Here is a 25,062-nt window from a genome sequence, read left to right on the forward strand (position 1 = left end):
GGCATGAGAAGAAAGATCAGGAGAGGCAAGTGTTTTGGGGAGCAGCTGATTGAGTGTGTTGGTGGGTTGAGTTGCACAAGACCGGGGTTATAAGTGATGGGTGATTTGAATGCAAAGGTGAGTAATGGGGCAGTTGAGGGAATCATTGGGTATACATGGGGTATGCAGTGTTGTAAAATGGAAATGGTGGAAGAGCTTGTGGATTTGTGTCGGAGAAATGGTCTGGTGATATGGTGGATACCTGGTTTAAAAAAAGCAAGATATACTCTAGATAATAACATATAAAAGTAGAGAGTGGCCAGAGAGCGTTATTGATACGTGTTAATTGAATTCGGCATGCAAAAGAGAGACCTTCGGATGTTAAGTGCTGAAGGTGCAACTGGAGGATGTCTGACATTATCTTGTGGAGGCGAGAGGTGAAGATTTGTAGGGGTTTTCAGAAAAGGAAGGAGAGAATGTATGGGATGAAGAGAGTGGTGAAGGTAAGTGAGCTTGGGAAGAGTACTTGTAGATAGGAAGGGACCAGGAGAGACTGAGTACAGAATGAGAAAAGGGGTGAGAACTAAGGAGGGTATGGGTAGTGGGAAGAAATGGGATGTATTTAGGGAAGCAGTGAAGGCTTGCGCAAAGATGCTAGGGGCATAGAATGTGGGAGTGGGCAATTACAAAGGGTAGCGAGTGTGGGAAGAAGAAGTAAGATTATTTATGAAGAGAAGAGAGAGGCGTTTGGACAATTTTTTGCAGGGAAAACAATGCAAATGAGGGGAGATGGAGAAAGAAAGAGGCAGGAGTCAAGAGAAAGGTGCTAGAGGTGAAAAGAGGGCAAATGAGAGTTTGTGATGAGGAGTATCATTAAATATTAGGAGAATTAAAAGATGTTTGGAAGGAGGTAAATAAAGTGCATAAAACAAGGGGAGCAAAGGGGAAACTTCATGAAGGAGGCTATAGTGGGGAGCGATAACAGTAGTGGTGATGTAGGAGATGGAGTGATATTTTGAGGTTGTTGAATGTGTTTGATGACGAGAGTTGCAGATATAGGGTGCTTTGGTCAGTGCGTGCAAAGTGAGAGGGTTAGGGAAAAATGAATTGGTAAAACAGAGAAGAGGTAGTAAAAGCTGTGCGGAAGATGAAAGCCAGCAAGAGCAGCAGGTTTGGATGGTATTGCACTGAATTTATTAAAAAAGGAGGGTGAGCCTGTATTGGGTGACTGGGTGGTAAGGTTATTAATGTATGTATGATTCATGGTGAGGTGCCTGAGGACTGGCGGAATGCTTAGCATAGTGCCCATTGTACAAAGGCAAAGGGAACCACGGTGAGTGCTCAAATTACAGAGGTATAAGGTGTTGAGTATTCCTGGTAAATTATATGGGAGGGTATTGATTGAGAGGGGAAGGCATGTACAGAGCAATCAATTGGGGAAGAGCAGTGTGGTTCCAGAAGTGGTAGAGGGATGAATGGATCAGGTGTTTGCTTTGAAGAATGTATTGAGGAAATACTTAGAAAAGCAAATGGATTTTGTATGTACATTTATGGATCTGGAGAAGGCAATATGAAAAAGTTTGATAGAGATGCTCTGTGGAGGTATTAAGATGTATTATGGTGTGGGAGGCAAGTGCTAAAAGCAGTGAAAAGTTTTTATCGAGAATGGAAGGCATGTGTACGAGTAGGAAGAAGGAAGGGACTGGTTCTCAGTGATTGGTAGGTTTGCAACAGGGTGCATGAGTCTCTATGGTTGTTTATATTGGTTTATGATGGGGGTTGTTAGGAGGTGAAATGAAAAGGAGTTTTGGAGAGGGGGGCAAGTATGCAGTCTGTTAATGATGAGAGGGCTTGGGAAATGATCAGTTGTTGTTTGCTGATGACACAAGCGCTGGTGGCTGATTCAGGTGAGGAACTGCAGAAGCTGGTGACTGAGTTTGGTAAGTGTGTGAAAGAAGAAAGCTGAGAGGAAATGTGAATAAGTGCAAGGTTATAGATACAGTAGGGGTGAGGGACAAATCATTTGGGAGGTTAAGTTTGAGTGGAGAAAAACTGGAGGAAGTGAGTGTCTTAATGACATCTGGAAGTGGATTTGGCAGTGGAGGGAACCAGGGGAAGTGAAGTGAGTCATAGGGTGGGGGCGGGCAAAGCTTCTGGAGCATTTGAAGAATGATGGAAGGCGAGAACATTATCTTTGGAAAGCATAAATAAGTATGTTGAAGGAATAGTGGTTTTCCTACGATGTTATATGGTGCGAGGGACATAGCTATAGATAGGGTTGTTCCAATGAGGATGGATGTTTTGAATGAGATGTTTGAGGACAACATGTGGTGTGGAGGTGGTTTGATCGAGTAAGTAATGAAAGGGTAAGAGAGAAGTGTGGTAATAAAAGAGTGTGGTTGAGAAAGCAAGAAGAGGGTGTATTGCAATGGTTTGGTCACATGGAGAGAATGATGTGAGGGAAGATTGACAAAGAGGACATAGTGTCAGAGGTGGAGGGAACGAGGAGAAGTGGGGAGACCACATCGGAGTGGAAATGGAGGACAAAAGATTCGAGACAGAGGAAAAAAACAGGGCCTAACATACAGGAGGGGTGAAAGACGATGCAAGGAATAGAGTGAATTTGGAACGAAGTGTATACCTTGGGGCCAACAAGCTGCCAATAGATTGAACAGGGCATGTGAAGCATCTGGGGTAAACCATCGAAAGTTCTATAGGGGCCTGGTGGGATAGGAAGCTGTGGTTTTGTGCATTACACAGACAGCAAGAGACTTGAGTAGAATGATGTGGCCGTGTTGTCTTTTCCTACCACTACATCACGCACACTGGGGGGAGGGGGTACCATGTCATGTGATGGTGGGGTGGCAACAGGTATGGATGAAGGCAGCAAATATGAATCTGTACGGTGTATATATTATAGGACTGCGTATGTATATGTATGTATACGGTGAAAGGTAATAATAGGTATATTTGCATGTGTGGGGGTTTATGTATATCCATGTGTAATGTGGGTGGGTTGGGCCATTCTTTTTGTCTGTTTCCTTGCCACGTCCCACTAACGCAGACGACAGCAACCAAGTATAATAGAATAAAAATAATTGAGAAAGAGTGAGTATTTTGAAGATTTGTTTGAATGTGTTTGAATGACAGATTTAAGGGGTGTTTTGGTAAGGGTGGTGTGTGAAGTGAGACAGTCAGGAGAGAATGGTTTTTGTTCAGTAAAAAAGTAGTGAAAGCTTTGCAGAATGAAAGCGCAAGGCAGCAGTTTGGACGGTAATGGGGGCAGTTGGAATAATTAAAAAAAGGGGACTGGGTTGCATGATGGTTTGGTAAGGATATTCAATGTAAGTAGGACCATGGTTTAAGTCCTGAGGATTGGCAGATGCAGCATAGTTGCCACTGTACAAAGGCACAGGGATAAAGGGTGAGGTTTTCCAAACCACAAGGCATAAAATCGGTTTGAGTACATCTCCTCATTGTATATCAATTGACTGCTATATCTTTTCTTGTAGCTCTTTAGTTTTAAGATAACATTTTAAGGGCTCGGGGAACTTATGTGTTTCATTGCCCAGGGACGCAGAGGAATTTACATATAGACACACACACACACATATAATAGATATTTATTTAGTATATATATATATATATATATTCTTTCTTCTTTCAAACTATTCGCCATTTACGCATTAGCGAGGTAGCGTTAAGTTCAGAGGACTGGCCTTTGAGGAATACCCTCACCTGCCCAAATGCTCTGTTCCTTCTTTTGGGAAAAAAATATGTTTTTTGTGTGTAATACCCTTTTTACCTTTTTTTTGTGCCTTTTACAAGAAGATAAAACTATGATTCTCTTATTATCTTTTATGTAATTATACTTAACCGTGGGGTTAGGGGAGAAAGAATACTTATCCTTGGGGATAGGGGAGAAAAAATACTTCCCACACATTCCTCACATGTCATACAAGGCGACTAAAGGGGACAGGAGCGGGTGGCCCTCCCCTCCATGTATTTTAACTTTCTGACTAAAAGAGGAGGGAGCGGGGGGCTGGAAATCCTCCCCTCTCGTTTTTTTTTAATTTTCCAAAAGAAGGAACAGAGAATTGGGCCATGATTGGAAAGATATGTTTTTGAAAAAAAAAAATATGTTTTTTGTGTGTAATTCCCTTTTTACCTTTTTTTTGTGCCTTTTACAAGAAGATAAAACTATGATTCTCTTATTATCTTTTATGTAATTATACTTAACCGTGGGGTTAGGGGAGAAAGAATACTTATCCTTGGGGATAGGGGAGAAAAAATACTTCCCACACATTCCTCACATGTCATACAAGGCGACTAAAGGGGACAGGAGCGGGTGGCCCTCCCCTCCATGTATTTTAACTTTCTGACTAAAAGAGGAGGGAGCGGGGGGCTGGAAATCCTCCCCTCTCGTTTTTTTTTAATTTTCCAAAAGAAGGAACAGAGAATTGGGCCAGGTGAGGGTATTCCCTCAAAGGCCCAGTCCTCTGTTCTTAACGCTACCTCGCTAATGCGGGAAATGGCGAATAGTTTGAAAGAAAGAAAAGAATATATATATATATATATATATATATATATATATATATATATATGTGTGTGTGTGTGTATATATGTATATTCCTATGAGTCCATGGGGAAATGAAACACAATAAGTTCCCAAGAGCCCTTATATGTAATAATCTTAAAATAAAAGGAGATACAAGAAAAGATATAGCAGTCAATTGATATACAATGAAGAGATGTAGCTCAACAGATTTATGCCTCTGTGGTTTGAATACTCACCTTTATCCCCTTTGCCTTTGTACAGTGGCACTATGCATGCATTCTGCCAATCCTCAGGGACTTAACCATGGTCCATACTTACATTGAATATCCTTACCAACCAATCAGCAACACAGTCACCCCCCTTTTTTTAATATATTCCACTGCAATACCGTCCAAACCTGCTGCCTTGCCAGATTTCATCTGCAAAGCTTTCACTACTTCTTTTACTTAACAAAACCATTCTCTCTGACTGTCTCACTTCACACACCACCCTTACCAAAACACCCCATATCTGTCATCAAACACATTCAACAAATCTTCAAAATACTCACTCTTTCTCAATTCATTTTTTTTCTATTATACTTTGTTGCTGTCTTCTGCGTTAGTGAGGTAGTGCAAGGAAACAGACAAAAGAATGGCCCAACCCACCCACATACACATGGATATACATAAACACCCACACATGCACATATACCTACCTATACATTTCAACGTATACATACATATACATACGCAGTCATATACATATATACACATGTACATATTCATATTTGCTGCCTTCATCCATTCCTGTTGCCACCCCACCACACATGAAATGGTACCCCCCTCCCCCCAGTGTGCGTGAGGTAGTGGTAGGAAAAGACAACAACGGCCACATTCATTCTTACTCAAGTCTCTTGCTGTCATGTGTAATGCACCAAAACCACAGCTCCCTATCCACATCCAGGCCCCATAGAACTTTCGATGGTTTACCCCAGATGCTTCACATGCCCTGGTTCAATCTATTGGCAGCTTGTTGACCAAGGTATACCACATCGTTCCAATTCACTCTATTCCTTGCATGTCTTTCACCCTCCTGTATGTTCAGGCCCTGATCTCTCAAAATCTTTTTCACTCCATCTTTCCACCTCCGATGTGGTCTCCCACTTCTCCTCGTTCCCTCCACCTCTGACACATATGTCCTCTTTGTCAATCTTTCCTCACTCATTCTCTCCATGTGACCAAACCATTTCAATACACCCTCTTCTGCTTTCTCAACCACACTCTTTTTATTACCACACATCTCTCTTACCCTTTCATTACTTACTCGATCAAACCACCTCACACCACATGTTGTCCTCAAACATCTCATTTCCAACACATCCATCCTCCTTGGAACAACCCTATCTATAGCCTATTCCTCGCAACCATATAACATCGTTGGAACCACTATTCCTTCAAACATACTTATTTTTGCTTTCCAAGATAATGTTCTCGCCTTCCACACATTCTTCAATGCTCCCAGAATCTTTGCCCCTCCCCCACCCTATGACTCACTTCCACTTCCATGGTTCCATCCACTGCCAAATCCACTCCCAGATGTCTAAGACACTTCACTTCCTCCAGTTTTTCTCCACTCAAACTTACCTCCCAAATGATTTGTCCCTCAACCCTACTGTATCTAATAACCTTGCACTTATTCACATTTACTCTCAGCTTTCTTCTTTCACACACTTTACCAAACTCAGTCACCAGCTTCTGCAGTTCCTCACCTGAATCAGCCACCAGCGCTGTGTCATCAGCAAACAACAACTGACTCATTTCCCAAGCCCTCTCATCTTTAACAGACTGCATACTTGCCCCCCTCTCCAAAACTCTTTCATTCACCTCCCTAACAACCCCATCCATAAACAAATTAAACAACCATAGAGACATCATGCACCCCTGCTGCAAACCTACATTCACTGAGAACCAGTCACTTTCCTCTCTTCCTACTCGTACACATGCCTTACATCCTCGATAAAAACTTTTCACTGCTTTTAGCAACTTGCCTCCCACACCATATACTCTTAATACCTTCCACAGAGCATCTCTATCAACTTTATCATATGCCTTCTCCAGATCCATAAATGCTACATACAAATCCATTTGCTTTTCTAAGTATTTCTCACATACATTCTTCAAAGCAAACACCTGATCCATACATCCTCTACCACTTCTGGAACCACACTGCTCTTCCCCAATCTGATGCTCTGTACATGCCTTCACCCTCTCAATCAATACCCTCCCATATAATTTACCAGGAATACTCAACAACCTTATACCTCTGTAATTTGAGCACTCACCTTGGTCCCTTTGCCTTTGTACAATGGCACTATGCAAGCATTCCGCCAGTCCTCAGGCACCTCACCATGAATCATACATACATTAAATAACCTTACCAACCAGTCAACAATACAGTCACCTCCTTTTTTTAATAAATTCCAGTGCAATACCATCCAAACCTGCTGCCTTGCTGGCTTTCATCTTCCGCAAAGCTTTTACTACCTCTTCTCTGTTTACCAAATCATTTTCCCTAACCCTCTCACTTTGCACACCACCTCGACCAAAGCACCCTATATCTGCCACTCTGTCATCAAACACATTCAACAAACCTTCAAAATACTCACTCCATCTCCTCACATCACCACTACTTGTTATCGCCTCCCCACTAGCCCCCTTCACTGAAGTTCCCATTTGCTCCCTTGTTTTATGCACTTTATTTACCTCCTTCCAAAACATCTTTTTATTCTCCCTAAAATTTAATGATACTCTCTCACCCCAACTCTCATTTGCCCTCTTTTTCACCTCTTGCACCTTTCTCTTGACCTCCTGCCTCTTTCCTTTATACATCTCCCACTCATTTGCATTTTTTCCTTGCAAAAATCGTCCAAATGCCTCTCTCTTCTCTTTCATTAATAATCTTACTTCTTCATCCCACCACTCGCTACCCTTTGTAATCTGCCCACCTCCCACACTTCTCATGCCACAAGCATCTTTTGCGCAAGCCATCACTGCTTCCCTAAATACATCCCATTCCTTCCCCACTACCCTTACCTACTTAGTTCTCACCTTTTTCCATTCTGTACTCAGTCTCTCCTGGTACTTCCTCACACAAGTCTCCTTCCCAAGCTCACTTACTCTCACCACTCTCTTCATCCCAACATTCTCTCTTCTTTTCTGAAAACCCCTACAAATCTTCACCTTCGCCTCCACAAGATAATGATCAGACATCCCTCCAGTTGCACCTCTCAGCACATTAACATCCAAAAGTCTCTCTTTTGCATGCCTATCAATTAACACGTAATCCAATAACGCTCTCTGGCCATCTCTCCTACTTTTATATGTATACATATGTATATCTTGCTTTTTAAACCAGGTATTCCCAATCACCAGTCATTTCTCAGCACACAAATCCACAAGCTCTTCACCATTTCCATTTACAACACTGAATACCCCATGTATACCAATTATTCCCTCAACTGCCACATTACTCACCTTTGCATTCAAATCACCCATCACTATAACCCGGTCTTGTGCATCAAAACCACCAACACACTCATTCAGCTGCTCCCAAAACACTTGCCTCTCATGATCTTTCTTCTCATGCCCAGGTGCATATGCACCAATAATCACCCATCTCTCTCCATCAACTTTCAGTTTTACCCATATCAATCTAGAATTTACTTTCTTACACTCTATCACATACTCCCACTACTCCTGTTTCAGGAGTAGTGCTACTCCCTCCCTTGCTCTTGTCCTCTCACTAACCCCTGACTTTACTCCCAAAACATTCCCAAACCACTCTTCCCCTTTACCCTTGAGCTTCGTTTGACTCAGAGCCAAAACATCTAGGTTCCCCTTCCTTAAACATACTACCTGTCTCTCCTTTTTTCTCATCTTGGTTACATCCACACACATTTAGACACCCCAATCTGAGCCTTCGAGGAGGATGAGCACTCCCCGCGTGACTCCTTCTTCTGTTTCCCCTTTTAGAAAGTCAATATACAAGGAGGGGAGGGTTTCTGGCCCCCCGCTCCTGTCCCCTTTAGTCGCCTTCTATGACACGTGAAGAATGCGTGGGAAGTATATATATATATATATATTTCTTTTCTTTCAAACTATTCGCCATTTCCCACATTAGCAAGGTAGCGTTAAGAACAGAGGACTGGGCCTCTGAGGGAATATCATCACCTGGCCCCCTTCTCTGTTCCTTCTTTTGGAAAATTAAAAAAAACATGAGGGGAGGACTTCCAGCCCCCTCGCTCCCTCCCCTTTTAGTCGCCTTCTACAACACGTAGGGAATACGTGGGAAGTATTCTTTCTCCCCTATCCCCAGGGATAATATATATATATATATATATATATATATATATATATATATATATATATATATATATATATTTTTTTTTTTTTTTTTTTTTTTTTTTTTTATACTTTGTCGCTGTCTCCCGCGTTTGCGAGGTAGCGCAAGGAAACAGACGAAAGAAATGGCCCCCCCCCCCCATACACATGTACATACACACGTCCACACACGCAAATATACATACCTACACAGCTTTCCATGGTTTACCCCAGACGCTTCACATGCCTTGATTCAATCCACTGACAGCACGTCAACCCCTGTATACCACATGACTCCAATTCACTCTATTCCTTGCCCTCCTTTCACCCTCCTGCATGTTCAGGCCCCGATCACACAAAATCTTTTTCACTCCATCTTTCCACCTCCACTTTGGTCTCCCACTTCTCCTCGTTCCCTCCACCTCTGACACATATATCCTCTTGGTCAATCTTTCCTCACTCATTCTCTCCATGTGCCCAAACCATTTCAAAACACCCTCTTCTGCTCTCTCAACCATGCTCTTTTTATTTCCACACATCTCTCTTACCCTTACGTTACTTACTCGATCAAACCACCTCACACCACACATTGTCCTCAAACATCTCATTTCCAGCACATCCATCCTCCTGCACACAACTCTATCCATAGCCCACGCCTCGCAACCATACAACATTGTTGGAACCACTATTCCTTCAAACATACCCATTTTTGCTTTCCGAAATAATGTTCTCGACTTCCACACATTCTTCAAGGCTCCCAGAATTTTCGCCCCCTCCCCCACCCTATGATCCACTTCCGCTTCCATGGTTCCATCCGCTGCCAGATCCTCTCCCAGATATCTAAAACACTTTACTTCCTCCAGTTTTTCTCCATTCAAACTTACCTCCCAATTGACTTGACCCTCAACCCTACTGTACCTTGCTCTTATTCACATTTTCTCTTAACTTTCTTCTTTCACACACTTTACCAAACTCAGTCACCAGCTTCTGCAGTTTCTCACATGAATCAGCCACCAGCGCTGTATCATCAGCGATGGCACTATGCTTGCATTCCACCAATGCTCAGGCACTTCACCATGAGCCATACATACATTGAATATCTGCACCAACCAGTCAACAACACAGTCACCCCCTTTTTAATAGATTCCACTGCAATACCATCCAAACCTGCCGCCTTGCCGGCTTTCATCTTCCACAAAGCTTTTATTACCTCTTCTCTGTTTACCAAACCATTCTCCCTGACCCTCTCACTTCGCACACCACCTTGACCAAAACACCCTATATCTGCCACTCTATCATCTAACACATTCAACAAACCTTCAAAATACTCATTCCATCTCCTTCTCACATTACCACTACTTGTTATTACCTCCCCATTAACCCCCTTCACCGATGTTCCCATTTGTTCTCTTGTCGTACGCACTTTACCTCCTTCCAAAACATCTTTTCATTCTCCCTAAAATTCAATGATACTCTCTCACCCGAATTCTCATTTACCCTCTTTTTCACCTCTTGCACCTTTCTCTTGACCTCTTGCCTCTTTCTTTTATACATCTCCCAGTCATTTGCACTATTTCCATGCAAAATTCTTCCAAATGCTTCTCTCTTCTCTTTCATTGATAATCTTACTTTTTCATCCCACCACTCACTACTCTTTCTAATATGCCCACCTCCCATGCTTTTCATGCCACAAGCATCTTTTGTGCAAGCCATCACTGCTCTCCTAAATACATCCCATTCCTCCCCCACTCCCCTTACGTCCTTTTTCCATTCTGCATTCTCCTGGTACTTCCTCACACAGGTCTCCTTCCCAAGCTCACTTACTCTCACCACTCTCGTCACCCCAACATTTACTCTACTTTTCTAGAAACCTCTACAAATCTTCACCTTTGCCTCCACAGAATAATGATCAGACATCTCTCCAGTTGCAACTCTCAGCACATTAACATCCAAAAGTCTCTCTTTCATGCGCTTATCAATTAACAGGTGATCCAGTAACGCTTTCTGGCCATCTCTCCTACTTACATACGTATACTTATGTATATCTCTCTTTTTAAACCAGGTATTTCCAATCACCAGTCCTTTTTCAGTACACAAATCTACAAGCTCCTCACCATTTCTGTTTACTACACTGGACAACCCATGTACACCAATTATTCCCTCAAGTGCCACATTACTCACCTTTGCATTCAAATCACCCATCACTACAACCCGGTTTCGGTTATATATATATGTATATGTTGAGTATCCCTTATCCAAAATGCCTGGGACCAGATGTGTTTTGGAATTTGGAATATTTACATTTACCTAATGAAATATGAGGAAAACAGGATGGTATGGAAACACATGGGTTGGAGCTGAGACATACCTAAGCATTTCGACCATTCAATGGTCTTCCTCAGGAGATACTGATTCCAGCATTCACTGGGACTGTTTTCTCAGCAAGTGATGGTCATCCAGTCGGATGCCTTGGTGTGTCGCCTTCTGATTGGATTGCTTGTTCTACGCTTCCTCCCATTCTTAGTGATCTCTGCTGCCTGACATAACCAACAGATGAACCCAGACCTTGTGTTAATGTTCTTCGTAATCCCTTCCTCTAGGTTAGGTCTCACACTATCACTAAATGGTTTGTTACTTCCCTGAAGTTGCCTTGGCGTCGATGGTTGATACCATGGTAACTACAATCAGGCGACAAATAGAGGTGATACTTGCTCTGAACTTTCATCCAACAAGATCCTTTGCTTGAGCCAAGATGTCAGAAGCTTGGCATTGGCCTTTGTGAGACCAAGATCTCTGATTAAGTCATTGAGGTCTTTTTGATTGGGATAGTATGGGTTTCTCTCCTCAACTGCAGCTCTGAAATTGTAATCTGGATCTACAATGTCTTCCTCCACTTCTGTCTTGCTGGTCTATTCTGATGACGGGTGCTCTCTCTCCGGAAGAGTGGGCACGGCGAGCTCAGGGCTGTGTGGCAATGGGACAATGGTTGATGTAAGGTCCGGATACATGATAGCAGGTGCATTCTTGCCAGTCTGATACTTGGAAGGGTCCACCATGCAGAAGTAGTGATTGCTTGAATGATCCGTGGGTTCCCACCAAATTCATGGGATAGCAAACTTCATGGCTCTCTCTTCCCCTCTGTATCATCCCGTAAAAGAACAATATGAAATTGTGATTATGAATAGAATTATATTTTTGTATGAATTTATTTCACCCATAACTAATGTGTAAGAGATTCTCTCATTGTATTCTGTTTATGAAATTTTTTTCAGTGTTGAAGATTGAAAAAAAAGGAATTAAAATTTTTGTATTTAAAAATTTCCAAGTATGTTATGACAAAATTGCACCATCCAAACAAGCAACAATTGTCTGTCTTACCTTCCAGAGTTTTTATTTTTATGCAGTGCTCGCAGGTGAAGTGAGATGCCCATAATGTCTTGATCCCTGACAGGCATGCTGAAATAGGCCTTGTAGGCCTCACGCCTCTTAGCTGATGCTGCCATGGACTTTTTCACTCGTTTTGATAAATTGGTCGCAGACATAGCAAAATGCATCTGCTAGATGCTTGCAGCCCCTAGATGCCATCTCAGAAAAACATTTTTTTTTTTATTTGTTTATTTTGCTTTGTCGCTGTCTCCCGCGTTAGCAAGGTAGCGCAAGGAAACAGACGAAAGAATGGCCCAACCCACCCACATACACATGTATATACATACACGTCCACACACGCAAATATACATACCTATACATCTCAATGTACGCATATATATATATATATACACACAGACATATACATATATACACATGTACATAATTCATACTGTCGGCCTTTATTTATTCCCATCACCACCCCGCCACACATGGAATAACAACCCCCTCCCCCCTCATGTGTGCGAGGTAGCGCTAGGAAAAGACAACAAAGGCCCACCCCATTCGTTCACACTCAGTCTCTAGCTGTTATGTAATAATGCACTGAAACCACAGCTCCCTTTCCACATCCAGGCCCCACACAACTTTCCATGGTTTACCCCAGACGCTTCACATGCCCTGGTTCAATCCATTGACAGCACGTCGACCGCGGTATACCACATCGTTCCACTTCACTCTATTCCTTGCACGCCTTTCACCCTCCTGCATGTTCAGGCCCCGATCACTCAAAATCTTTTTCACTCCATCTTTCCACCTCCAATTTGGTCTCCCACTTCTCCTCGTTCCCTCCACCTCTGACACATATATCCTCTTGGTCAACTTTCCTCACTCATTCTCTCCATGTGACCAAACCATTTCAAAACACCCTTTTCTGCTCTCTCAACCACACTCTTTTTATTTGCACACATCTCTCTTACCCTTACATTACTTGATGAAACCACCTCACACCACATATTGTCCTCAAACATCTATTTCCAGCACATCCACCCTCCTGCGCACAACTCTATCCATAGCCCACGCCTCGCAACCATACAACATTGTTGGAACCACTGTTCCTTCAAACTTACCCATTTTTGCTTTCCGAGATAATGTTCTCAACTTCCACAAATTCTTCAAGGCTCCCAGAATTTTCACCCCCTCCCCCACCCTATGATTCACTTCTGCTTCCATGGTTCCATCCGCTGCCAGATCCACTCCCAGATATCTAAAACACTTAACTTCCTCCAGTTTTTCTCCATTCAAACTTACCTCTCATTTGACTTGAACCTCAACCCTACTGTACCTAATAACCTTGCTCTTATTCACATTTACTCTCAACTTTCTTCTTTCACACACTTTACCAAACTCAGTCACTAGCTTCTGCAGTTCCTCACCTGAATCAGCCACCAGCGCTGTGTCATCAGCGAACAACAATTGACTCACATCCCAAGCTCTCTCATCCACAACAGACTGCATACTCGCCCCTCTTTCCAAAACTCTTGCATTCACCTCCCTAATAACCCCATCCATAAACAAATTAAACAACCATGGAGACATCACACACCCCTGCTGCAAACCTACATTCACTGAGAACCAATCACTTTCCTCTCTTCCTAAACGTACACATGCCTTACATCCTCGATAAAAACTTTTCACTGCTTCTAACAACTTGCCTCCCACACCATATGTTCTTAGTACCTTCCACAGAGCATCTCTATTAACTCTATCATATGCCTTCTCCAGATCCATAAATGCTACATACAAATCCATTTGCTTTTCTAAGTATTTCTCACGTACATTCTTCAAAGCAAACACCTGATCCACACATCCTCTACCACTTCTGAAACCACACTGCTCTTCCCCAATCTGATGCTCTGTACATGCCTTCACCCTCTCAATCAATACCCTCCCATATAATTTACCAGGAATACTCAACAAACTTATACCCTTGTAATTTGAGCACTCACTCTTATCCCCTTTGCCTTTGTACAATGGCACTCTGCAAGCATTCCGCCAATTCTCAGGCACCTCACCATGAATCATACATACATTGAATAACCTTACCAACCAGTCAACAATACAGTCACCCCCTTTCTTAATAAATTTCACTGCAGTACCATCCAAACCTGCTGCCTTGCTGGTTTTCATCTTTTGCAAAGCTTGTACTACCTCTTCTCTGTTTACAAAATCATTTTCCCTAACCCTCTCACTTTGCACACCACCTCGACCAAAACACCCTATATCTGCCACTCTACCATCAAACACATTCAACAAACCTTCAAAATACTCGCTCCATCTCTTCACATCACCACTACTTGTTATCACCTTCCCATTAGCCCCCTTCAATGAAGTTCTCATTTGCTCCCTTGTGCAGAAAAACATATGTATATGTATCTACCTAGGCAGTTAGATCTAATTAAACTGGTTGGCATAAGGCCCTTATATTTATACTACTATTTATGTTACTGGAAACTTCTAGAAAGTTCTTTGTCAGCTGCTCAGCACTGAATCTATTTGGGATATCCTGAAAAACAGATGAATTTCAGAGTATCACTGTCCTGATCAGAAAAGCAAAGTTTCAAGGGAATGGTAGCCATTTTCTATACTTTTGATATAATCTATTAGAAAATAACACTTATTACCCAGGAACAACAAAAAAGTTAAAATTTTTACACTATTATCAACCAAATCATTATGAAAGAGTTATCAAGAAATGATAACATAAGAAAAATAGTTGAACACATTTTTGTTGCCCAGGCCAAACCTCCCAGCACGCACACACACACACACACACACAACCCCTCTTTAACCACAAGTCACCCCCACCTTGTGACTTACTTTCGCTTCCATGGTTCCATTCACTGCCAAGTCTGCTCCCGGGCATCTAAAGCACATCACTTCCTCGAACTGTTCTCCATTCAAACTTACATCCCAATTAACTTGTCCCTTAACCCTATTGAACCTAATGACCTTGCTTTATTCACATTTACACTCAACTTTCTCCTTTCGCACACTCTTCCAGACTCAGCCACCAACTTCTGCAGTTTCTCGGAAGAAAGATGATATATGTGTCAGAGGTGGAGGGAACCAGGAGAAGTGGGAGACCAATGGAGGTGCAAGGATGGAGTGAAAAAGATTTTGTTTTGAGTGATTGGGGCTTGAACATACAGGAGGGTGAGAGGTGTGCAAGGAATAGAGTGAATTGGAACAATATGGTACCCTGGGTCGATGTGTTGTCAGTGGACTGAACCAGGGCATGTGAAACGACTTGGGTAAACCATGGAAAGGTCTGTGGGGTCTGGATGTGGATAGGGAGCTGTGGTTTTCTGTGCATCACACATTACAGCTAGAGACTGAGAGTGTGAACGAATGTGGCCTTTTTTGTTTGTTTTCATGGCGCTACCTTGCTAAAGCAGGGGGTAGCAATGCTGTTTCCTGTGGGGTGGGGTAGTGCCAGGAATGGATGAAGGCAAGCAAGGATGAATGTGTACATGTGTATATGTGCGTATATGGGCAATTATGTATGTATATGTGTGTACATGGGCATTTATGTATATATATGGGTATATGGGTGGATTGGTCAATCTTTGTCTGTCTCCTGGTGCTACCTCGCTGACTCATCGGAGCTTTTCATGGACTTTGGTATTGTACAACTTATTAAACTTAGGTATGCTATTGTGTGCAATTTCATTGATTGTCTATTCAATTCATCTGTTGCTCTAACTTTTTTGACGTCTGACATCTTTTCAAGCAAGTTTCTTCTTGTCCAAAAACAGAGTAACTATTGGCCATGGAAGGGATGTATTGAAGTACTTTTATAATGTCAGGTTAGTGGGAGAATGAAATGAGAATCGTCAATAGTAATGGTTTACAGGGGTTTAAAAGGAGAAGAGTTATTTTTAATGATGATCTTCAAGATGAAGGGCCATGCTAAATGTGAAATTACACCCTTACTGTATAATTAGGGAAGAGTGAGTGGTTCTGTAGTCTAAGACAGATGGGTGGAGGTCTGGCATATGCACACATGTAACCAGGATTTCTTTGAACAGGAATTGGCATAGTGAAATAATGCCTTTTTAAGTCTTTTACCTAGCAGGAAATAAGGTATGGGAATCAGTATGTATGCTGGGAAATATTTGAATCATTTAATTGTAAGGATAGTTTGTTAAGCTATTTACAGTGTATATTAGACCCAAATTAGATTATGCTCATATAAGGGTCAAGTCAATTGGGAGGTAAGTTTGAATGGAGAAAAAGTGGAGGAAGTAAAGTGTTTTAGATATCTGGGAGTGGATCTGGCAGTGGATGGAACCATGGAAGCGGAAGTGGATCATAGGGTGGGGGAGGGGGCGAAAATTCTGGGAGCCTTGAAGAATGTGTGGAAGTCGAGAACATTATCTCGGAAAGCAAAAATGGGTATGTTTGAAGGAATAGTGGTTCCAACAATGTTGTATGGTTGCGAGGCGTGGGCTATGGATAGAGTTGTGCACAGGAGGATGGGTGTGCTGGAAATGAGATGTTTAAGGACAATGTGTGGTGTGAGATGGTTTGATCGAGTAAGTAACATAAGGGTAAGAGAGATGTGTGGAAATAAAAAGAGCGTGGTTGAGAGAGCAGAAGAGGGTGTTTTGAAATGGTTTGGGCACATGGAGAGAATGAGTGAGGAAAGATTGACCAAGAGGATATATGTGTCGGAGGTGGAGGGAACGAGGAGAAGTGGGAGACCAAATTGGAGGTGGAAAGATGGAGTGAAAAAGATTTTGTGTGATCGGGGCCTGAACATGCAGGAGGGTGAAAGGAGGGCAAGGAATAGAGTGAATTGGATCGATGTGGTATACCGGGGTTGACGTGCTGTCAGTGGATTGAATCAGGTCATGTGAAGCGTCTGGGGTAAACCATGGAAAGCTGTATTGGTATGTATATTTGCGTGTGTGGAGGTATGTATATACATGTGTATGGGGGTGGGTTGGGCCATTTCTTTCGTCTGTTTCCTTGCGCTACCTCGCAAACGCGGGAGACAGCGACAAAGCAAAAAAAAAAAAAAAGATAAGGTTTCTGTAAGTTCTTTTGATTTGTGGAAGTTTGCAGTTTATTCGTATTAGCATATACAAATGATGGATAAAACTGTAGAATAATTTGTTCATACTTTGTTGTCAATATCAGTCATTAGAGAAAATAAAAGACAGTAGGGTTATCTTGCAAATTTTCGAGTGACTGGCAGTGTATTGTGAGGTGGGTATCTGCCTACTGCTTGGTAGACAACATTAATTACAGCATATGGCAAATGTTTAAGGGTTTATTACTATTTTCAAAGTTGATGCTTGAACAAAATAGCATCCACTGTAGAAGAATAGTGAAGTAAAGTTTTTGGCAAACATAATTATGTATGACAATTTGTAGTGTACTGAAAACAATTGATACAGTTTATTGTATGAGTTCCTTCAGTAGATATAATGACTTTTTGAAATTATAGACTTTCCAAAGACTCCTTGGTCCTAAGCAGTTTGGATCTGTGTTATATTAATGTACTAAATTTATTGTATTTATGGCTGGAATGCTCACTAAAATTTTGATAGTGATAGACATCTTGATGACAGTGAAACTATGTGAAAATAGGTACAGAGCAATAGAATATGAAATGATTGTGGAGGAAGCTATACTGTTCTCAGAATTTTTATTAGCTACATGATTTTATGTAACTTCACATCCTGTTTAGGTAATTCTTTAGTGAATTGATGGGTATACCTCTATGAAGGGATGATAAAGTTCTTCTGTTGCACATTGTAATTTCTATCCAACAGAAATGAATCTTTTCTATACCAAGAAAGTCCATTAGTTAGTGCACGTTTACTAATGTTTTATCTTAATTCTTGAAGAGGTGAATCTGAATGTACATGATGCCAGTAATTAAGTTAGGCTTTTTGGCAGGTGGGACCGAACAGTGATGGTTTGAGGAACAGCAGAAGAGAAGCTGTCATCACGCCGCATCAGTGTCCCTACTGTGCATATTCCTCTTACAGGAAAGACTACATGACAAGGCATATCCGTACTCATACAGGCGAAAAACCTTTTACATGTCCACACTGCATTTATCGCTCTTCTACAAAAGATACAATGATTACTCATATTCGAATTCATACTGGAGAGAAGCCTTATTCCTGTTCTTTTTGCCCATACCGTGCTGCTCAAAGATCAAGCTTAATGAGTCACATGCTTACACACAAGCCATGACTTATGAAATATATATACATTTAGTAAGTGTGTTCATGTATCTCATTTACCAGAAGTTCTTGATTTTGGTTGCCAAAGGACTTAAGATTATGTGGGTTCCAGCTGTTTGTTTGACTTAAAAGTGATACTTCAGAACTTATGTTAAAGTATAGAGAAGATTCATTAAGTGAAGTACTTTAATCAGCTTTTCATTTAAAGGCTGTAAAGTTAATGGTATAACTTTTTCATGAATGTACAGAAACTTTATATTAGAAAAGCAGTTTATATCATTTCCATATTCAGAATGTAATTCTGATTTGGTTTCATAGATGATGAAACTGATATGAAAATTAAGAAGGTGGGAATCATTTGTTTTATTATATATATATTTGGGTTGGCACAGTTGGAAACTATTTTGTCTCTTATGTTTTGTGTGGAAATGCAGCTGCTTTTATGAAGTAGAAAGATAAAGATGAGAAATTCTGTAGGGCTGATGAAATGATATGGTATTTATGTCTGAGGTCTCATCAGACTTATGTACTGAAATAAGATATATTGTGTTGAAAGCATTTGGTTTTATGACTTTTATATTGTCATTCTGTTGGAATCTTGTGACAAAATGTTATACGTGCAAATTACCCAATGATAGTGTTTTAGTTTTCCTTGATATGTGCTGATATTGAAAAAGATCCTGGAGTACAGTGTCCACATAAACCTCATCCACTCCTCATATATTTTCAAAAGCAATATACTGCTAAGGTTTATTGTGAGTACAAGTATATGATGCTTTCATGGCAAAAGTCTCCACTTACTGCAATCCTTCCATGCCTACCTTGCAAACACCATTATGCATTCTTCCAGTACTCTTCCATTTTATTTACCCGGGATACAGGTGGTCTTCCTCTCACACCAGCCTCTTTCCTTGTAGTAATTGTACTGCATTCTCCTTGTAAACTTCCCATCTTGCATTCTTTCCATATGGCCAAACCATCTCAAAGTATACTTCGAGTTGTAGACCCTTTAAAAAAAATGTGAATTAAAAAAAACAGTGCACTGCCTGGAGCTCATCTGTAGTCATCTGTGTGTGTTATTACTCATTTGTAATTACTGATTTGTACTGTACGGGGAGGGAGTTTCACACCTGTGGAACCCCATCTCTTGAACATTCTTTACAATTGTACAACCTCCTAAACTACCCTATGTCGTCCATGTTCGCCACATCCTCTTTCAATTTATTCCATTCAACCATCACTTTTATCTTATAAAAGTATATCTACATCTTTTTTAACATGTTTTTTTTTACTTTATTTCCTGCGATGTCATCTAATTGTCCTATCCCTATATCTCTCAAAGAACTGTTCACTGTCTACATCATCATTCAGGTTTAGAAATTAAAAGGTTGTGATCAGGTCATCGCTAACTCTTCTCTGATTCATAGTGGGCAAGTTTAAGACTTCTCGCCTTTTCCTGCATCTCAGCTATCTTAGTCCTGGTACCATTTTTGTTGCCTTCTCTCTGCAACTCGGCTTTCTTAATCCTTTTACCATTTTTGCTTCCCTTTTCTGTACTGTCTCTTTTGGCTCCTTGTGCTTTGTTAGGTGTGGTAACCAAACTTTTTGTGTTTGTTTAATTTTTTATCTTCTTTTTTATTTATAAATATCAGTTACATCAGTAACAAATTTAATGATTTCTAACTGTAGAAATCAACAGTGATCATCTGAAGAGTGATAGGAGGAATGCAATCACTCTTCATACTGTACAGAAATCCCTTGCCGACCACTAGGGTTTCATTCCTGGAAGATCCCATGGTTGGCAAGCTACAGGGCCTATGGGAAATGGGGGCAAGGGGGAGAAACCCTTGAGATACACACCCTATTTTCCTTGAGATACATATCCTAAGTGCTATCATGAACACCTCAGGGTTAAAGGTAAGCATGTTGTACTTCAAAACCAACATGATTAATCTATAAAATTACAAAGAAATGATGCACAAAACTGTAAGATGATGATATGACAGCAGTATGTCATCACTGATGCTGCACCACAGTACTCCCTTAAAGCAGCCAGCCAACTACACCGTACAAAAGGCTATCTTGATGTTCGCCATAGCAACACCACCTGTTATGATAGATGTCCTGCCTGTGCCTAGAATTGTGATCTTTTGGACTGGACCACAAACAAACCACAGCCACATGACACTTGCCCAGTGTGTGGTAGAATTTTTGTATTGGTATGAAAAATCATGGATATTCAAAACTTGATGCTGTTGTTAGTAAAATGGTATATACTATTCAGTGTGTGCATACTCATAACCTTGGGTGGCAAAATTGTGGTAAGTAAGGGACCTCTGTAATTATTCCACATTAAGGAGTGCAAGTGTGACAGAATAAACATTAATGCAGTAGAGAAACCATTTATGTGCTCACACTGTTCATTTATTATTTTCATTTTGCTTTGTCGCTGTCTCCCGCACTAGCGAGGTAGTGCAAGGAAACAGATGAAAGAAATGGCCCAACCCACCCACATACACATGTATATACATCACGTCATGGAATAACAACCCCCTCCCCCCTCATGTGTGCGAGGTAGCGCTAGGAAAAGACAACAAAGGCCCCATTCGTTCACACTCAGTCTCTAGCTGTCATGTGATAATGCACCGAAACCACAGCTCCCTTTCCACATCCAGGCCCCACACAACTTTCCATGGTTTACCCTAGACGCTTCAAATGCCCTGGTTCAATCCATTGACAGCACGTTGACCCCGGTATACCACATCGTTCCAATTCACTCTATTCCTCGCATGCCTTTCACCCTCCTGCATGTTCAGGCCCCAATCACTCAAAATCTTTTTCTCTCCATCTTTCCACCTCCAATTTGGTCTTCCACTTCTCGTTCCCTCCACCTCTGACACATATATACTCTTGGTCAATCTTTCCTCACTCATTCTCTCCATGTGACCAAACCATTTCAAAACACCCTCTTCTGCTCTCTCAACCACACTCTTTTTATTTCCACACATCTCTCTTACCCTATTATTACTTACTTGATCAAACCACCTCACACCACATATTGTCCTGAAACATCTCATTTCTAGCACATCCACCCTCCTGCGCACAACTCTATCCATATCCCACGCCTGGCAACCATACACTGTTCATGTTGTACTATATAATAGGGTGCATGAATTTAACCCTGTTTGTGTCCACATTAGAGAGATGCCTTAGTGATATATCCATAACTACATGATGTACATTATAGAGAGGGCGTTCTAAACTCTTAGGCTCTATGTCTAGAACTTTCTCTATTATCATACATCTTTTTAAAGTTTTGTATACTGTCTACAATCACAATTCTATTTCTTGGTGTATTTCATTCATTCACTGCTCTTACTGCTAAAAAGTACTTCACATCTCCCCTTACAAGTTGTTATGATCTCTGGTTTCTTTTACCTTGCCTTTCATAAACTGCATATTGTCAACATTGTCAAACTGATTTAGAAATTTGAAAATTGAAATCAAATCTCCCTCTACTTTTCTCTTTTCTGTGATGGTCAATAACTTGTCACTGTAGCTTAGCTCTCGTTTATCAGATACCATCTTTGTTGCTTCCCTCTAGTTGTTTTTGCTACTTCAAGTGCAGTTACAAAACTCAAGAAACATATTCCAATTATTGTCTAATTTATGTTGTGTATAGATTTTTTTACCATAACCCTGAGATGTAGCTTTTGCAGCAGGTTAGGTACAAATTTGACCCTGAAGCTGTATTATATACAGATTCATGTAGCTTTTTTCCTGTGTATATGTCAGGGCCTTTCTATGTGTTTACTCATTGCTTTGCATTTACTTTGGTTGAATTTCATCAACCACGTATCAGATCAAGTTTGGTGTTTGTCTAGGTGCCCTTGTATGTTGATGCTGTTATCATTCTGTACTTCTCTCATGAGTCTGGCATCATCTAAAACATATTCATGGACGAATCCAGTCCCTCCAGCAAGTCATGGACATATATCAAGTAAAGCTATGGTCCTAGGACTGAGTTCTCTGGCACACAACTAGTACCCCCATTCCATTTAGAGGATGGTCCTTTCAGAAATGCAGAATTTTGTCCTTTCCATCAAGGTAATTTTTTGTCCATCAAAAAGTCTTCCCCTAATGCATGCCAGAAGATTCTGCTTTTTTACTTACATCTTCAGTGGTACAGCTTCAAATGCTTTCTGGCAGTCTAGAAACACACAATCCATTCATTCATCTTTTGTCTAAAGTAGAGCTCACTTTCTCACAGAATTTGAGGATGTTATGCATGACCTTTCAATTAACCCATGTTGTCTCTCAGTTGGGTAGTTTTCCTTAGCACTTGATTATCCATTTGCTTTTATAAATCTTTTCTGGTGTCTTACAGACTATGCCTGTCAGATAGGTTGGCTTGTAATTCATCTCTGTTTCATGATTATCTTTTATTATCTTAAAGATAGATATGATGTTTTCCCTTGGGACTACATTTCCATTCAGTGACATACTTATATTTCAAGTGGCTTTCAAGTGTGGCTGCATACTCCTTCAGCAAATATTGTGATGAATTTATTCAATGAATTTTTATCAACTATTGCAGAGATCATTTTTAATGACTACCATTTTTAATGCACAAAAGGTAATTGCCAGTCATTTCAGTTCTAAATGAAACATTTCATTACCTTTGTATTTTACCATAACCATAGAATTGTGTTCATTTGTCTTTATACAGCTGCCTAATTATTTCATTTGTTGAGCTAATGTCCTTTTCTTTCTGTTATCATTCAAAGAAATTTATATTGAAGGAACCAAAAGCTTTCATAACTTTGCATTTCCAAGTGTTAGGTTGTTTTCTACATAGTTTTATCATTAGTCTTCAGACTTTGAAAGATACATGTAATCAAACTCCACAGAACTATTATAAATCTCATTCCCACACTCTTGCTTCACATACTAGATCATCCTAAAAACTCTGTTTTAACTCACAGATAGTCATGTAGCTGCAGGACCTCTTATAAAATTCCATTTGCTTTGAGGCCCTTTTGCACCCACTGATGATGATACAGCCTTACAGAGGAAACATTTTGATTTGATGTTACCACTGTTTGGTAGAGTCCAGGAACACTCCTCATCTCATACACGTACTCATGCTTTTCTATGAAAACGTTACTCTTCATTGAACTCGCTTCTTATTGTAAATTTTTTCTCAGTAATGCTTACTCTGTGTTGTCTCATTCTGCTGTGGTTGTTATAACCAGATATTTCCCCATTTGAATTGATTTTCATGTAAGTTTCCTCACATACTTCTTTGAACATATTCCAAGAGTACTTTAAGCCCTCGCAGTCATTGTCTTTTGTGCTTATGGATCATTATGGATAAGTTATGTCTTTTATGAAGTTCCTTTACAATTGAATATGCTTCTAAACATTGATGGGTTCTGGATTGGTAGCTAGGTAGGTTTCATGGTTTTTTAGTACAGTACATTGCATTTTAGTCTGCAGATATATAAGGTTACTTCCCAAAGCATATATACATTTCCAGTGAAGAAGTAAATATCCAGAATTAGCATATATGTACATGTTAACATCAGAGAAAAACCCTTATTAAACTGTGCTATTGCTCTTTCTCTAAAGATAATGTGTTTGAGTCGTATTTGTACAGAGAACTTGTGTTCTTTTCCAGATGCCCTTCTTGTCTTTTTTTGTCAGTAACAGTCTCACAACTGAAATATTAAAAAGTGACAAGACGTTAGTTTATATGTTCTGTGCAATTTCGTAGACATTTTGCTGTATTTTATTTTTTTTTATTTTTGCGCATGAAATACTGTCTTCTTCATTTTGGCATTTGATGTCATGCTTTTTTTTTTTTTTATAGAATGGTAATTTAGAACTGGAATGATGGCAATAATTAAGATAGGCGTTCCCAACAGGTGGGACCGAACAGTGATGGTTCGAGGAATAGCGGAAGAGGAGCAGTCAGCAAGGTGAACCAATGTCCATACTGCACTCACACCTCAATTAGGAAAGACCACATGTCAAAGCACATACGTACCCATACTGGAGAGAAACCATTTGTATGTACACATTGTCCCCATCGTTCATCTACAAAATATGCTTTGAACAAACATATAAGAATTCATACTGGAGAGAAACCTTACAACTGTATTTATTGCCCATACCGTGCTTCCCAAAGATCAGCTCTGCAGTGCCATTTATTGAAGCATCAGACATAGCTGCCTTGTTGTCACCATATCACACAAGTTGGAACGTAGTATGTTTTAATAATACTTCAATACTGAACATTATAGTTATTTGTCCGTATGCATAGTGATGAATCAGCATGACTGCCTAGCCTAGAATCTGTATGTTTTTATGAGATGTACTCTTTGGACATTATCTAATGAACCTTTGTAGCTCTTAGTCTGACACATAATGGATCAGCAAAAGTTACCATTCTTACAGCTGCATTTACATCATTCCATGTTTAATGGTCTTTCCATTTCATGTTTATACTACCAAGATATTGTTGAGAGGGCATCAT

At 40.6% G+C, this 25,062-nt stretch overlaps 1 protein-coding gene across 11 annotated transcripts in view; it reads left to right on the forward strand.

Annotated features, from left to right (window-relative positions):
* The window catches only part of LOC139755976 (uncharacterized), a 734,338-nt gene that overhangs the window by 419,739 nt on the left and 289,537 nt on the right, over positions 1-25,062 (forward strand). The window contains exon 6 of one of the 11 annotated variants that reach the window (XM_071674822.1): positions 24,452-24,595. The exons of 9 other annotated variants lie outside the window; for them this stretch is intronic. In XM_071674822.1, the coding sequence (XP_071530923.1) occupies positions 24,452-24,595 (144 nt within the window). Of the gene's footprint in view, positions 1-18,231; positions 24,426-24,451; positions 24,596-25,062 lie in introns of those variants that run through there. One more of the 11 variants, XM_071674838.1, reaches the window with a different exon arrangement.

This window comes from Panulirus ornatus, chromosome 20 (genome assembly GCF_036320965.1).
Source record: "Panulirus ornatus isolate Po-2019 chromosome 20, ASM3632096v1, whole genome shotgun sequence".
Taxonomy (NCBI): Eukaryota; Metazoa; Arthropoda; class Malacostraca; order Decapoda; family Palinuridae; genus Panulirus; species Panulirus ornatus.